At 42.1% G+C, this 18,211-nt stretch overlaps 1 protein-coding gene across 2 annotated transcripts in view; it reads right to left on the bottom strand.

Annotated features, from left to right (window-relative positions):
• The window catches only part of ARHGAP10 (Rho GTPase activating protein 10), a 265,976-nt gene that overhangs the window by 56,185 nt on the left and 191,580 nt on the right, over positions 1–18,211 (bottom strand). For both annotated transcript variants that reach the window (XM_073642512.1, XM_073642513.1), the window contains exon 19: positions 15,025–15,160. In XM_073642512.1, the coding sequence (XP_073498613.1) occupies positions 15,025–15,160 (136 nt within the window). The remainder of the gene's footprint in view (positions 1–15,024; positions 15,161–18,211) is intronic.

The following is an 18,211-nucleotide window of genomic DNA, read 5'->3' as shown; positions in this document are numbered from 1 at the left end:
TCAGGGTCCCTGCAGTTAAACGTTTAAGCATCAGCAAATTATGGCATTTCTTAACGATTGTAACGGGTCCGGGAGGCGGAACCTCTGAGCTACTATACAAGGGGGCGGCCCTAGTAAGGGAGCGGGTGGCAGTCTCTGGGTGAACGGACAGGGAGTTACGGCAAGTGATCAGGGCAGTCTCTGGGTAAGGGGTAGGTACGACCTGTGATGGCAGAGCCTCCGGGTAGGCTAGCAGGCAGATGGTAGATGTGTGCTCCCAGGTGAGCAAGCGAGAGTCTCTGGAATAGCAGGTGGTCACGGCACGTGACGGCGGAACCTCCGGGCTGGCAGGCAGGTAGGTAACGGAGAAGCGCTCCCAGGTGAGCGGGCAAGAGTCTCTGGAATAGCTGGTGGTCACCGCACGTGACAACGGGACCTCCGGGCTGGCAAGTAGGCAGGTAACGGAGATGCGCTCCCAGGTGAGCGGGCAAGAGTCTCTGAGATAGCTGGTGGTCACAGCACGTGACAACGGAGCCTCCGGGCTGGCAAGCAGGCAGATAACGGAGAAGCGCTCCCAGGTGAGCGGGCAAGCTGGTCCATAGACAGACTGACCGGAGTAGTAAGGCAGACCGTCGGACCTCAGGCAAGCAGGCAGGTAGCTGATATGCGCTCCCAGGTGAGCGGGCAGGCTGGTCCTTTAGACAGACTGACAGGAGTAGTAAGGCAGACCGTCGGACCTCAGACTGGCAGACAGGTAACAGGTATTCAGGCAGGTAACTGGCAGGAAACTGGCAGGAAACTGGCAGGAAACTGGCAGGAAACTGGCAACGGGACCTGAGGGCTGAAGCACAGGTGAGACACAGGTGCAAACAACATTGCTCGGGCACCTCCATTTTGGAGGAGGTGCCTTATATATGATGAAGTCCTCCGGCCATTGGCCGGGGACTCTTTAGGGCGGCGCGCGCGGCCCCTTTAAGAGGAGGGGAGCGCGCGCGCCCTAAGCACAGGGGCCGGGAAGGAGCGCACGCTGAGAGCAGAGCAGGAGGAGGACGCCGGGACGGAGCGCGCGCTGACAGCAGAGCGGGGGGAGGATTGCGGGCACGAAGCAGAGCGGTGAGGGGAGCAGCGTCCCTGCCTAGCAGAGGGCAGGGACGCCGGCACTACAACGATATTGTTACACACCTGTCCCGAGTATTCCAGGCTCCGCTGCATTCTGTTGTGCTCCACGTCAAGTTTTGCAAGTTGTCTGCGTGGATTAATGACATCATCTCCTTAGCTCTATTAAAGGCCCACAGGGGTGGTACGGTGGCGCAGTGGTTAGCACTGGAGCCTTGCAGCGCTGGGGTCCTGGGTTCAAATCCCACCAAGGACAACATCTGCAAGGAGCTTGTATGTTCTCCCTGTGCTTGCGTGGGTTTCCTCCTGGCTCTCCGGTTTCCTCCCACACTCCAAAGACATACTGATAGGGAATCTAGATTGTGAGCCCCGATGGGGACAGCGACGATAATGTATGTAAAGCGCTACGGAATATGTTAGCGCTATATAAAAATAAAGATTATTATTATTTAGACATACACCAGTCTTGGAATGGAGACATGTTTGATGTGCTCCACCAGATGTGCTTTTTGTGTCTGCATTCATCCCTGCTGGGTTCCACTTCATCGATCCTACTGCTTTTAAGATTCTTATGTGTGCCAAGTTCTCGTTGCCCACATGGCTTCCTGCATCAACATCCGGTGTCCTTGTGCCTAACTGGACCTGAGGCTTAGAGAACCGACTTCACCAGGTGAGCCTGACAGAATCCCAAGACCATGGATTCCAAACATGCAGCAGCGACAACACTGTTGTCGTTGGATAAAGACGATCTTGCCTGGACTGGTAATGCAACTTGCCATTAGTCATCAGGAGTTTGTCCAGGATCTCTCAGCCCGTGGGGATGCACTGTCTCGAACATCTGCAGTTTTACCACTGGATTTTCAGCAACTGCAACAGCCTAATTATTAACTGGGACATTCTGCTTGTAGAACTTCTGCTCCACCATCTGTGCTTTTTGCGTTTGTGCTTTCATTCATCCCTGTTGGGTTCCACTTCATCTGTCCTGCAGCTCCTTAGATTCTTGTGTGTGCCATGCAAGTCCTCGCTGCCGGTGTGCCTTCCTGCATCAATGGCCGGGGCCAGTGTGCCCACCCGGACCGGAGGTTTAGAGAATCCAGCTCACCAGGTGAGCCTGACAGATATGACAAAAGTTGCTAAGTTGGAAAATCCGTTGACTTACTATTCTAGCGGCTCATGGTAAAGTTTCATTTGTAACCATAAAATGCAGGATTAGATGAATTCGTTATAGATAAGCTAAGAAATGCATAACGAATATAAGAAAAAAAATCATACAATTATGTTGTTCTGTTGAAACACAACACAATTAACTAATAATGTAATGAATTTATTCTATAGCAAGGCTAGTAACTTAACAGCCATACCAAACTCGATCTATAAGACAGAAACGTTATTGAGCTGTCTGACCTGTCTTTATAGTTTTGATTTGCATTTTCATGAACTTGCTCCTGCCTATATCTACAATGAAATATACTACAGAGGGCAATTCATATAAAGACGCACGTTATTTATGAACAAGTACATCAAATTTTAATCTCCATAATTTTCTTCACTTTATTAACACGAACTTCCTGGTCTGGACTCAACCCACACTTAAAAGAAGCAGAAAGGAAGAAAAATCCAATTTCAGAGAGATCAATATTTTAAACTTTTATTTAAGTCTACTATGATGCTGAACTTACCAATTTCTTAATGGGTTATGTAGTTTTAGAAGAGTAAAACTGCAGCAAATGTATAGTGAAAAGTTTAGCAGCTTTTTAATTGTAATACGTTGTTTTCCAATTCTATGCCATTTTCCCAGTTTCAGATTGGTTTTGGAGGAAATCATATTCAGGCTCTCCCTACATTCTACTGCATCAATTGAAGTCTAACGAGACAGGTTTATTGCCCCATGTTCCTACGCTGCTGTTAAACCGTATGTTTGGTGATTACAGTTTTGCATGGCATTTGCACTTATTTTGTCTTTTAAATTCTCTAAATTTTATTCCCAAAAGGTACATTTGGCAGGGTCCATTTTAGCTGTACGTATCATAGCCAAGGCACAGGCATACAGACAAGAATTCAATACTGTATAAGGCAAAACAATTCTTTCTGAGCCTACAAGAAGCTAGATCAATCACCTCTATAAAGACATGTAATAAGAGTGAATGAAGGCAATACAAGAAAATTGAAGTAACTGCAAATTGCACTCAATCTGTTGCTCCTATTTTACATTTGAGAAATCCAAGTCAATAACGGCATATACCGGAGCCCAATACTAACACAGATTACAGTTAAACTGAAAGTCTCTGAAGTACAGTACTTTCATACACTTTGAATTGGTAAAATGGAAAGAAAAATAATCCAAACAACCCATTTGCAGAAGAATTTTAGGCTCTAGTTCACAGTAACCATAATTGGCAAAGAAAATACATGCGGTAAAACCATCAATTCACATCTCCTACAAGCATAAAGTATACAGCATGGACAAAATGATTTCAACACTATATAAAACAAAGCATCAATTTATACCCAAGCACGGACTTGTAAATGGTTTATATGTCTATACCTAGACCACAAAGATATTTTACACTCTAGGCCGCATCCATAAATAATAATAATGATCTTTATTTATATAACGCCAACATATTCCGCAGCGCTTTACAATTCAGACAATTTACAGACATTATTGGCACGGTCCCCATTGGGGCTCACAATCTACATAACCATGTATATATATATAAAAAAATCCCTTCAGCTTAACAAAATTCTACAAAATCTGCCCTCCACAAACAACCCAACTTTTTTTTCGCCATTTAAAAATGGATTTTCCGAGCCAGGCAGCAAGTTTGGCAGTGAATGTACCGTGCCGAGTTCCAACAGTGTGAAATATACAGATTATTAAGGATCCGCTCTGGCTGCGGGTGAACGTCATGTGAACTCTTATATGCAATTTACAAACTTGCGGTCATGTGCAGTCTGGCTTCTCTTCCTCTTTCTGTCAATGGAAGATTGACAGAAGCAGTAAGAAAGGCTAGTCGACATGTGACCCCAAGTACGCAAATCTCATATTGTTACATGACACCAGCTCGACCGGGCAAGCTGAGCACAACCTCAACAGTGTGTATATTACACACTATTAGGACTGGTCATGGTAGAATCACTGCCGAGCTTGCTGCCCGACCTGGACAACCCCTTTAATGTACAGATGGAACAGAACTTATTTTCACAACAGCTGAGTTTGGCTTTTGGCATCTTATGCTTCATTACCTTTATGACCCATGACTGGTTTTCATCACAGCTGGCTTTTGCAGTGACTACTGTAATTTGCCCATTCATGGGATGTCAGTCTTGTGAACAGTAGGCATGACTGAGTAGAGCTATTAATGCTCAATGATGCCCCTTAATTGCAGGAATGATGGTTTGGTTGATCATCCTTTGAGCAGCTATTTTGTCCGACTCTCCTATATAGAGGAGCACTCGCTCTGCCAAGACCTCCGATGTTCTCTATAAGAGAGTGGCTGCTGGACATCTCTGCCGACAACTTATCTCTTAGAGAACAAAAGTCTGAAATCGGACATGCTGAATCCTTATCTCCCCCGACATCATTTGTCTGGGTCCCCAATACACATTAGACTGTCAGCTAAAGCCATCGACATCAGCAGGTTCGACCTACATTAATGTGTATGGGACTTGAGAACTGAGTTATTAGGATTTTCAAACAAAGTATATATGGTGGGGCTATTGCCATTTATTCTGATTAAATTAAAGCACATATAATAAGTATATTTATTCTTGTAGTAAGAAATGAGGGTAAACTGTGTACAAATAACATATTATATATACATACATATAAGTATATACTGACTGCATATGCTGGTAAATAAACAGGCATTAAAGAAGCACTCCTCCTCCCATCAAAGTTTTTATCCTCTTAGTATATTGCAGTCATCATATTATATAGCACTGTATACTTACAATTGCTCATTTTCCTTTCTGCCCAGCTAATTTTTCTATTTATTTTCTCTGATCTATGTAGAAGTAGGAAGTCGCTTGCATTTATCATTCCCCTCTTCAACTCCTGACCCAGCTGCTCCGCTCCTTCCCCTTGCCATTGACTTTTGCAGTGACTCATGACTCATACAGGAAAAATAGACATCCTGTTTCTACATAGACCTCAGAAGTTTGTTTTTAATCACATGATGTCATAGACCTAATGGAAAAGAGAAGAATTAACTGGGTAAAAGGCAATATGAGCAATTGCAAGTACACAGTGCTATAAAATATGATGACTGCAATATATTAAGAGGATAACAATTCTGATGGGAGGGCTTCTTTAATTGTACACCGTAAAGTTAGGTGCAGACAACCGTTCTCTCTCCATTTGAGAGACAGAGTGCTAATCACACGCTGATCAGAGTGTGATTAAATTTTATCAGAGTTGCTTAAAAAAAAAAAAGATTCTCCACTTTCTCCATTATGTCAGCCCATTAAAATTGGACCACACTTGGATGTCATTAGAGTACAGTCCGAATTTTTTCACAGACCCTTAGACATGAACGGGCGAGTGCCATCCAAATTATCGGAGGCAAATTGTGCATGCTGCGATTCTTTTCCTAGGAACACTTGGTCCGAGGAAAAAGATCGGACATATACACAGACCCATATAATAATCTAGGTACGAGTACTATCCATCAAAATCACAGATAGCACTCATCCGATTTATACGGTCCTCTGCACGAGCCCTAACAATCTATAATAGGCATGCACCTCTAGGACCTTTGACAACACCCTTTCTGTGTTAGTGGTTCGAAAAGAAAAGCAAAATAGAAAATACAAAGACAGCAATTCAACCAAAGACTTGTAGCTATTCAAGCAATTACTCCGTCAATGACAGCACCGTCTACAATTTTGTTATAAAGAAAGATTTGAAATCATTATTAAAGGTTTCTTTTCCAAATAATAGACACCTACCACAGCTGAACAACTGCGCCAAACTACACAAATAGTATTTTTGCAAAAATAGCAAATTGCAACTATATTTCTTACCTCGTCGTCTTAAATTGTTATTATTTTCCATTGATTTGGATTTCTTGGGTCATTTGGGATAGTGAACATAGTAGTAAAAGCCTTAGGTCCCAATTCATCAAGACCAGCGTTGTTCGCGTAGGAGGAGCATCTGATGAGCGGCTTACACCTTGTGTGTCACCACAAATCCTACTCCAATCTCTGCTGGAGTAAGATATGTGGTGTAGTGAATGCCGTAGCTCGTCATGAATTTTACAAACCACAGTCGCCATGCCCCGTCCAAGCTCCGCACACTGTCAGAGTTGGACAAAAATGGCATGAAAAAGCCAAAAGTTGCAAAATTTTAATGCAGTCTCAAGTTGGGCTAAAAGTATGCGACTTTTTAAAGCGCTGTATGCCAGCATTGTAAAAGCTTTGATAAACCTTAGATTAGAAATATATTGAATGGGTCAATTTTAAACTCAATCTTTACCAGAGACTTTTATAAGTGAGAGCCAAGTGCTAAGGTTCAAAGGTGAAAGATGAAAAACTAAAAACGAAGAGGTCAGTGGTATTTTCATTCTGTTTTGCCAAGATAACAGGATGATATTTAGACACAGAAAACAGAGGCGTGGCAATAGAATTATAAAGCCGAGGTTTACTACGCCCGTTCTAATGTATCACATTGAATGATCCTTGCCGTACAAATCACCATTGCTAAATGGACAGCATCCTACACGCTGTAAATGTGCGGACTATTGGCTGATGAACGTGGCTATTACAGTTAGAAATGGGATGCATGCTGTATTGTAGAGGTCATGTATAAAATATTCTGATGTTCAGGTGCATTACATAGAATTTGTGCTTCCACTAGAATTTCTCACTTCACAGATACAAAGTTACAGCCATATCTTGAAAACTTCTTGAACTTTGTTTTCCTTTGGAGCAGAGCTATAGCCTGCCTAACATATTGATCTCATGTCAGTGACTGCTTAATCTTTTCAGCATAAAATATCACTTTGCTGTGTTTTTGCGGTGGATCTGTTGACAGGCTGCTAGTACTTATATCTAATAGAGAATTGGAAAAATGTTACATCACCTTTGCACATAAAATCATTAGACATTAGTGGTTCCAGAGCTCTATAGTCTTAACTGCATCATCGGACTACTCAAATTGACCTGCTTCAAAAACATTACCTTTGGAGAAATACATAAGGAATACATATAGTCTGCTATATTTGCCTGGCCCCATATACTTCTTCCCATGAGCCAATCTCTATGTATAACCACCACTAGTGTTGCATCAATACCACTCCTGCTCTTTGCTTTCCTTGTGTGCTACGCTCTGAGCGGCTGGTCCATGTACAAGACAGCAGTATGCAGCCCCTTTTCCCTTACGTCTCACTGTCTGGTGACCTAATTGCGCATTTACGAGTCCACATCTTTTCCCCGCACTTGATGGCTCATTTAATCAGCGATTCCACCCACAGCTGTTCGGGACACATGACAGCTATATAAATCAGCTGTCATTTGCCCGAAAACATGCGGGCTCAGTGCCGGAGTACTCATACGTCTAAGGTCACTAAGGGGTTAAAGTTATATTCAAAATTAGGCCATATTCACAAGATCAGTATTTGGTCAGCATTTTACATCAGTATTTGTAAGCCCAAACCAGGAGTGGGAAGAAATACAGAAGTGGTGACGTGTTTCTATGATACTTTTCCTCTGATTGTTTCACTTCTGGATTTGGCTTACACATACTGACCAAATACTGAATGTGTGAACGTGGCCTTACTATGAGGTTTACGTGATTTGAATGTTCGTGTACTTATACGATGGTTTATATTCTGTTGTTCATTCTATATTGTTTCCCAGTAGTGATTATAAATTATTTTAAATATAGCAGAACTTAATTTAGGTTCTCAATAGACAAATTATGTTTTTGTCATATCCCTTGTATCTGTATGTACCGTATATTATATATGACTAGAATAATATTCAATCTACATAACTAGAATTACAGCAAGATGTCGTAAGAGCTTTTAGAATTAACAAGTAAAAAATGAAAGAGCACAACGCTACATTTACAGTAAACAGAAAAGTTGATTTTTAAGGAACTGCAGCTACAAAGGAAAGCGCTATAGGCATAAAGCTTGCTGACTTTGCTAAACTCTGTAGACTTGTCCTCTGGTTAGGAGGGGCCATGGATCAACTGAGACGCCAGCATTGAACCCGCAAATATTATGCCCACAGCATTCTGTTTTAAAAATGCATTTCCTTGCTTGATATTATGCATTCAGTTAATGGACTTCTATATAGGAAATGTGGAGAAAATATGCGCAGAAGAAATTAGGTTTCCATTTATATATGAGGGATCATTTTCATTATTAAAGTTTATGCAGTGAATGTAACTGTTTGAGAACCTAAGCCTTGGCACGGAGGTAAATAAGTGCTCAGCTCTCTTTCCATTTACCCGTGTACAATGAAAGCATGCATTAACAGGAAATATAGGATTCGCCCGATTACTATCTATAGTGTATGCTCACCTCTAAAAGTTTTGTTTGATTGTAAAAGCCTTACAAGATGCATCATGTTTTTTGGCGGTCCATGGTTTTTATTGTTTTTTAGCAAGTTGACCATTCAAAATAAAAAATCAACTCGCTAGTAGGACTCACTTATTGTGGAGAGATGAGCGGATAGGTTCGCGCAATTCCGGTCCACAGTCCAGGTCAGTGCTCTTTGGTCATGGACAGGAGCTGCGTGAATTTCCTTACTTTCCAGGATCCTGGACCCATCTTATGATTTGTTGTGCTGGCGCTTCGTCTCCTGTGTGTCGCACAAATGACGTCACACAAGGCCGGCGAATCAAACACCTCAACGAGGCACCTGGAAGGTCAGAAAATTTGCACAGCTCCTGTCTAGGGTCAGAGAGCACCAACCAGGACTGTGATCATGAGAAGTGAATCCCTGTAAATTCAGTGTGTAAGTAAGTGGGGTGACAGTTTCCAAACGTACCGGAGACACTGACACACGTAGACCCATTCAAATGAATAAGTCTGTGCACATGTCAGTGTGTTTCCACAGTCCGTGTGATCCACACGCTGACATGTCCGTTTGTGGCCGGCAGCATGGATCACACGGACCCATTCAAGTCAATGAGTCTGTGTGACACGTACCGGTGCCTGGGAATCAGCGGTACAGTTAGCGTTGTTCCCAAGCGTCGGGTGCTGAACGCTGCCTTCATCTTGACTTAAGACAAGATGAGCTGCCAGAGCAATAAGGGACCAGATTACTGCGGAATAATGAAAGTCTACAAAAGTTTATAGAGAAGATGTGAGAACAAAATGTGACTGTGCGGCTTTCTAGAAAGAGTTTTGCTCACCCTGGTGGTTGATTTAAAGGCACAGTGTTAAGTACTGCTGTATGGTGTCTTTCATACTCATGTTCATTGTTCAGTGTGAAACGCAGACACAGGAGAGAAGGAATCCCTTATGTCATGTGTGCAGTTTAACACTAGAACTACTGATGGAGTCATTTTGACTCCTTTCGCTTTTTATTTCTCTTCTGTGACTACATTTTTCAGAATTCCGGCTTGAAACTCGGTGACTTTTCCTCAAATATGATGTGAAAAAAGATTTTGTGAGAATAAATAATTTTGGTGAAAAATTTGCTCGTTTTTTTCAAAATTTACCAAGAACTACTGAAGGGAGTCATTTTGACTCCCTACTATATTTTGAGGTCCTTTTGTCACTAAATGTTGCTATAAAGTTTTGTGCATAATTTTTTCACTCTGTCTTATTTACCCTGATGTTCATATAGATGTAGTTCAATTTACATGTCAACTTTTCACATTTTCCTTGTGTTTTACCTGCTTGTATTACTGTGTAATGCTGAACAAACTCTACCTGATGAGGAGCTAGATGCATTCATTGCGATATTCTATGCTCGTGGAATATCTGGCACGAACCGTCACTCGATTAGCAGTATTTGGTGTAATGACTGGGGAATACCGTTTTGCAAAGCGACAATGTCTAGGGACCGCTTTGTTGAAATTATGAGGTTTCTCAGATTTGATGAGAAATCTACTCGATCGGAGAGACTGCAAACGGACAAGTTTGCTCTATTTTCTACTGTGTGGGACAGGTTTATTGAAAATTGTATTGCGTGTTACAAACCTGGCCCATACATAATGGTGGATGAGCAACTTTTCCCAAGCAAAACTAGGTGTCCATTCACGCAGTACATGCCTTCCAAACCAGATAAATATGGCCACAAATATTGGCTAGCTGTTGATAAGAGGAGCATATATCTGGCAAATGGCTTCCCTTATCTAGGCAAAGATGACACACGCCGTGCTGAGGACCGTTTTGCTGACCATGTGGTAATGAAGTTATTGGACCCGTTTTTGAAAAAAGGTCGCAATGTTACAACCGATAATTATTTTACTTCAGTAAAATTAGCTAAACAGCTAAAAAGCAAAGGAACAACCATCGTGGGAACACTGAACAAGATAAGGCGAGAAGTGCCTAAAGAAATAAAATCCATGAAAGAGGAATTGTACAACACTAAAGTGTTTAGAAATGAAGACAATTTTACACTTACAGTATATCAAGGAAAGCCCAACAAAAATGTTGTCATTTTGAGTTCCGTCCATCCAGATGTTGTTGTTGCGTCTGATTCCGCTAAAAAAACTCCAGAAACGGTAAAGTTTTACAATGAAACAAAATATGGAGTAGATGTAGTGGATCAGATGGCACGAAAATATACCACACGAACATGCACAAGGAGATGGCCTGTTCATGCATTTGAAAATGCCTTAGACTTTGCGGGTATAAATGCATGGATAATATTCAAGGAGATTACCCACCAAAAAATGTCACGCAAGGCATTTTTGCAAACGCTTGTGAGAGAGTTGAGTGGTCCTTATGTCACAGATAGGGAAAAGGGTTCCACGTCCCAAGTTTCTACATGCTCAGAAGTGATGGTTCAAACAAAATTTTGCCAGATCAAAGAAAAGTGCAAGAAAAATAGATCTGTCGGAAATTGTAAGACTTGTGGTAAGTCTTTGTGTGGGCAATGTACTGCCATAAATCAAAGGCAATGCCTAAAATGCGAAACACCAAATGTTTAGGTGGTGAATTCTGCGCCATATTTTCATTTTTATGCTCCTCCACCTACATTTTCTCTGCTTTTTGTTCTTCAGTTGTTGTTTATATGTGTGCACTTGAATAAAAAAAAATGTTTGAAAAACGTCTATTATAATTATTGTTATTTTCTGTAGAAAAATAAGAAAAGCAGAAAAAAAACAATCAAAAGCATTACTGTTGGATCTCACAATAATAATACATTACAAAAAATATAATTATTAATAAATAACCACAAATGAAACTCTAAAAATAAACGAAAACAAGCAAGGAGTCAAAATGACTCCTTTCAGTAGTTCTAGGCGGGGTCACGAGTCCAGTAGTCCTAGTGTTAAGGCCTCATTCAGACGTCCATATTGCACATACGTGTTCTATCCATATTTTTCACAGATACAACACCAATCCATTATAGTCTATGAGGCTGCTCACGTGTCCTTTTTTTCTGGTATCATGGATGAAAAGTGCCAATACAAGTCTATGGGTCTGTGAAAAACACAGCACACATATGGCATCAGTGTAGCAGGAGCTTTGGTCACTTATTTATCCATTCATGAAAAATACTGATGACACATAGATAAAACAAGGATGACACTGGTACCAGTTTTTTGCGTACGTGAAAAATACTGACATGTGAATGAGGCCTAAGACATAGTACCTAGTCAAACCACTAGCTTTGAGACAATTGAAAATTCAATCACGCAAAAGGGTATTACTGGCGAAAAGTGCCGGATATACAGTTAGGTCCGGAAATATTTGGACAATGGCCAAATCGCCGTGATTTTGACTCTGCAGGCCACTATTTTTTTATTTAAAATGAAATGGAAATGCAATTGAAGTGTAGACTTTCAGGTTTAATTAAAGGGGTTGAACAAAAATATCATGTGAAATGTTTAGGAATTGCAACCATTTTTCTACAAAGCCTCCTCATTTCAGAGCTCAAAAGTAACTGGACAAATTAACTTTACCATAAGTAAAATATTCATTGGTAATACTTTGTAGATAATCCTTTGCAGGCAAAACAGATGTCACAGGGCATATTAAACGATGCAACAATAACAAGTAAAAAATTACTGTGCTTATAATATCTGGCTATGTAATTAAGATCAATTGTTAAAACGGCAAACAATCAATGTGAAAGTAGTAGTCAAAAGAAAAAAACATATAGTTCATAACGAAGCTGGTTATTCATGGGGAATAAACTTAACACAAACACTGTAGCTAGAGCTTAGAGGTTGATGAGGCTATATCATCAGAGGCGCACATAAAAATCAAGGGGCCCTATAGCAAAAGTACTAATTGCCCCTCTCCCCCCAAAAAATAAGCAGAGAAGTAGGGGTCATGTCTACCAACTTTTATAAGCAGAGAGAGGGATATGCATTGTCGCACGTACACAGTAATTATGTCCCTTATATTGTCCCCACACAGAGTATAATATCACCACAGTGAATCCCCCCCAACACACATTTCACCCCACATGTACAGTCCAACTCCAGCTGTGATCCCTGCTGTAATGTCTGTATACTCTTTCGCTTTCTCCCCTCCCCAGGAGCTGTGGTATGATCAGACCATGATCCTGCACGGTCAGACACAGCCATTACACAGTACACAGCAGGGGCACATTTATGAGATTATCTCAGCACAGGGACATTTTTTAAAACATTCACTTGTGGAATTTATTTTTATTGCATGATCTATTTATTAAAATGTACTTTGTTCGTGGGACAACCCCTTTAAATGAGAGGTTACTTATCTTTAGATTAGATCAGGGATGTCAAACTCAAATACACAGAGAGCCAAAATTAAAAGCTTGGACAAAGTCGAGGCCAACCCTGATATTAATTAAAAAAAATGTATACAATTGAGAAAGTTTTACCTTATCAAATATAAAATTAACTTTTTCATATGGAAACAAACTTGAAGGGGTTGTTCAACAAACAAATTACATTTTAATTAATAGATATTAGAATAAAATACTGTAATAATATAATAAGTTATGTACGAGGAGTAAAAAGCATATGGCCCAATGGCCTAATTGATGGCCTTGAATAGTACAGATAAAGTGTGATGCAAACAAAAGTCCCTCAATCCCCCCCACCCCCCGACAAAGAATAGTGACCCCATCACAGTATGATTCTCCAACTATAATCCCCACACAGCCCTCCATACAGCATAGTGGCCCCACATAGTCCTCTCTACAGAATAATGGCCCCACATAGTCCTCCATACAGAATAATGGCCTCACATAGTCCTCCATACCGAATAATGGCCCCACATAGTGCTCCATACAGTATAATGGCCCCACCTAGTGCTCCATACAGAATAATGGCCCCACCTAGTGCTCCATACAGAATAATGGCCCCACCTAGTGCTCCATACAGAATAATGGCCCCACAGACCTCCATACAGTATAATGGCCCCACATAGACCTCCATACAGTATAATGGCCCCACATAGTACTCCATACAGAATAATGGCCCCACATAGACCTCCATACAGTATAATGATCCCCACATTAAAAAAAATAAATACTCACCCGCTGCTCTTCTTCATGGCATCTTCAGATCCTCTGCACATCTTGGTACACGAGTTGTAGTAACGTCATTGCAATCACTGTGCCATACGTCAGAAACAGAGGGGGAATGATGGGAGAGTCAGCTAATTCTCCTTTTTCCATCATTGCTTTGAACTGTACCGGAATCTAGGATGCCGATATAGTTGAAAGTGGGGACCTGCCCGGCATCACTGGCCAAAAATACTCACCCTGTGAGCCATATTTGGCCCGCGGGCCAGAGTTTGACATATGTGGATTCGATAAAGGATTTGTCCAGATTTCAAGAATTTTTTTTTCTATCTTTTTTTACTTAAATGCATGTGGTGCAAAATCATTTTTGCAATTGGGTTTTATTAAAAACTGAGCATCTTTACCTTCTATAGTCTGTGTTACACAGACTACTGCTGGCTGCAGAATAAGTTATCTGAGAAGATGTCAGGCAGTCCGCTATGAGTCTTTTCTGAGCTCCTTTAAGCTGACTTATGCTAACAGAACACATTAAAGTTGCATGTGCATAGAAAAACAGCCTGCAAAATCCAAAGGATGCAAACTTGTTCATGAGACCCAGCTGAAAAGATGATTTTTAGCTTCAAATACATGCATTTAAGTAACAACAAAAAAACGTCCAAAAGGAGGACAACCCCTCCCATAAATATCAAGTGATTTCATTCCACTAGGCTATGCCTTTACTTAAAGACTATTGGCAGTCCGACTTCTATGACTCCCACCAGTCCCAAAAATAAGACTTAGGCTACACTGCGACTTTTTGCAGCACTATTGATTGACTTTAAATATCGAGCTATAGCTGCAGTCCAAAGGAATACATTGAGTTATAGGCAATTGTCTGAACACCAGATGCCGCTCAATAGTTAAAATTAATCAGTGGTGCAAACAAAAAGTCACAGTATAGCTCAGGCCAAAGGGGGGCACTGCACTAGTAATGTGCTGAGCCCCCTAATAACTTTTCCCTGCACACTGCAATTCCCTATACAGACAGGGGCGCTGTGCCTGAGAGAGTAAAGGCAACTCAGCACTACACCAGCGCCGATTCCCCTCCATTCTGATGTTCGGTGGGGTCCCAGAGGTCAGATCCCATAGCAAGAAAATGTCCAGTTACAGTTCAGATGTATAAAGCCTACTACACCTACTCAAGCCTTTAGCTTGGCTGCATTGTCAGGAGCTGGACAGCATTTTCTTCACTGCTGTGCTGAATTAAAGAAGGGTATATTAAGGTGTTTCAGATCATCTTACCATTATCTAGTTCAAGACAGAGGTTGTACACAGCAACTGGCCTCTTGCTACGCTGTCTCCGGGACTGTCTAGGTGGGGCGCGAGGAGAAATAGAAGTTGGATCATTCACAGACTCATCAGGAGGGCTTGAAAAGATCTAAAACCAAGCAAACAAGTATTTGATCAGATATCAGATGTATAACCTGGTGTTCTCTATCACTGTATAATGCTAGATACACACCGTACAGATACCAGCTGCACGCAGAAATAGTACATACCTACAATATGTGTGTTTTTAAAGGGGACCAGTCTTCCTGCCATGTCTATCTTACTAATACTTGCAGAAATAACAATGTTGGAGCGCTTCCTGAACACTCTGTGTTGTACTCGTTCATCCCAAAAATGTATAAATATAACTATTCTGTGCACAAGTCCTTCCAGTCCAGCAGTGTTAGCACAGATTGGATAGTACCAAAGAATGGAGGGACTGAGCATTTGGATAAAAACTATTCATTTATCCAGGAGGATTAACAGAGGAAAGGAAAAATGTAAAGTTCTAAGAAAAGAACTGTTTACTAAAATAGACATTTCTATAATAGTGAAATACCTTGTTAGTAGAAATTGCTTCCTGCATATGCAGTACAGGCAAAATGTCCATACAGGGTATAGAAAAGTAAATGTATACCTGTATGGCCCATAGCAGAGGTCTGATTGCAGAGAAAAGCACTTTAATCAATTCTATTTTGTATAGGCTCGGTGTCCGGGGGAAGCCAAACAATCCCCGACTATATGCTTAATTATCATATTACCCCCTCCCCTGTGCACTGTGCTCACTGACTTCCCGGGCATTCCCAAAGCTCCTCTCACATAGATCGCACTTTGCTTCATCCCGGCCCCATCTGCCTGTGCTCTGCGCTGCAGGGTTCTATTGTCTAGTGACTCCCCGGCGCATGTGTAATAGAACCCTGCGGCGCAGAGCACAGAGAGACGGGGCCGGGATGAAGCAAAGCGCGCTCTATGTGAGTGGCACATTGCGCATGCCCAGAAGTCGGGGAGCACAGGGCCCTGTGACGTGCAGGGGAGGGGGGGATATGATAATTAAGCATATAGGCGGGGATTTGGAGGAATAATAAGCACATCGGCGGGGATTGCATGGCCAAGCTTGTACAAAATAGAATTGATTAAAGCGCTTTTCTCTGCAATTAAACCTCTACTATGGGCCATACAGTTATGTATAGATTTACTTTTCTTTACCCTGTATGGCCATAGTAGAGGTCTGATAACTCCAAAGTGGTGACAGATTCCCTTTAAGTGTAACTTGCATTTTAATGGAGCTGCCCTAATCAGTGATTGACAATAATTCTTGTATGCACACACACACCGGGGAGGAGGTCCAACAATGATTAGCCCCACCCCCTTGACTGCCAAGTTACAAATGAGCAGGGATTTCATTAATTAAAATATAAGTAATACTAAATCTTTTCTCACAATCCTGTATAACAATTTGGTTAGCTTTCCTGATCTATAATATACTGCCCATAGGGTTACACAGCATTTCCAACATGATAGGTTCTCTTTTAACTTATATGCTGCAACACATTGGTCAGTGCTGTTCACACAGTGTCATTACACCCACTCCCTCATTGGGGGTTGATAAAATCACGCATGCACATGTATGATTTTGCAGTTTGAAAGTAACATGGAATACCTTTATGAAAGCCACAAAGGTGGCTATGAAACATACAAAATCTATGCTGATGCTGTCGCTTATTGGTATAAAGCAAAAATGGTAAAAAATTGTTATAAAGCATAATGCAAGACCATGCTAAACCCTAGTCACCATGTTGCACAAATATAGCCGATTTATTCCATAGGAATTTGCTATACAAAGCAGCTCAAAGCCCTTTGACAACAGTGCTTTGAATAAGACATGTTTAGGCTGGGTGCCCACGTAGCGTTTTTCAAGCGTTTATGCTGCGCAATTTCCGCAGCGGAAACGCTTGTGAAACGCTAGGTAATCCGCACCCCATGGTTCCCAAGGGGATTCCGCATGTTCTATGCACATGCTGCGGATTTTTCCGCAGCGTTTATGCTGCGTACAAAAATCAGCAGCATGTCATTTAATTTTGCGGAAGCGCAGCGGAACTCCCGCCATTGACTTGCATTGAAACGCATAGAAACCGCGACTGTACATTTGTACAAGCGGCTTCTATGCGTCTCTATGTGCGGATGGTACCCAGTTCTGGAGGAGAGGAGACTCTCATCCAGACCTGGGTACCATTGTACCTGTAAAAAAAGAATAAAATAACAAATAAAGTTTATACTCACCTTTCCGAAGGCTTTTCTCTGAATGCCGGCATCGCTTGAGGACCTGCGGTGACGTCACAGTCATGTGACCGCAGGCACTTCACCGCTCTGTCTCGCGATATGCCGGCAGCCGGGAACCAGACAGAAACGAGCGCTGCTGCACACGCCGGGGCCTCGGGGGTGAGTATAGCTTTATTTGTTTAAATTTTGTACGGTTCACACTGTATAAATCCATGCTGTTTGCATGGATTTATATAGTGTGACCTAGTTGTCAAGCACTTTCCAAGTGATGCTATCGCCTGGAAAGCGCTTGTCAATCTGCATGCGGAAACGCATGTGAATCCGCATGTGGATCCGCATGTATTCTGCAGGAAAAACGCATGCACAATCTGCATGCGTTTTTTCTGCCAGGGAGATGCAGAAATGCTGCAGAAATTTTCTGCTTCATTTCTGCATCGTGGGCACATAGCCTAACTGGGAACCAGCTTGTACTAATGGCTTCAAATCCTTGCTACCATTTAATGGGAACGTCTTCAGGAGCACACCGCTCTCCTGCCTCACTGCTTCCTGTTTGCCGGAGGTGATGTGCTCCTGAATGAAGGAATGACAGTTTGGGATGGCTGAGCTACTGGTCTGAACTGGGCCCTCTCCAGTGGTGAACGTAGAGGCAGCTTTGCCTCGGCAGCATCAGAGCCAGGGGCATAATGCTCACAGTCACAAAGGGTGCGACCACGATCAGGCCCATGCAGGAGGGGGGCCCGCTGATGCCACCACCTATTTCAGCTGAATGTGCCTCCGAGGACGTACATTTAGCTGAAATCTATTGCAGCACAGAGACTACCCCGGTCACAGCACTGCAGAACAGGGAGCATTATTACAAAATGGGCCCAGGAGCTGGGAC

Source organism: Phyllobates terribilis, unplaced genomic scaffold, assembly GCF_046119375.1.
Source record: "Phyllobates terribilis strain yellow unplaced genomic scaffold, ASM4611937v1 Scaffold_1__5_contigs__length_1240528914, whole genome shotgun sequence".
Lineage (NCBI taxonomy): Eukaryota > Metazoa > Chordata > Amphibia > Anura > Dendrobatidae > Phyllobates > Phyllobates terribilis.
This window is presented reverse-complemented; position numbering and strand designations above follow the sequence as displayed.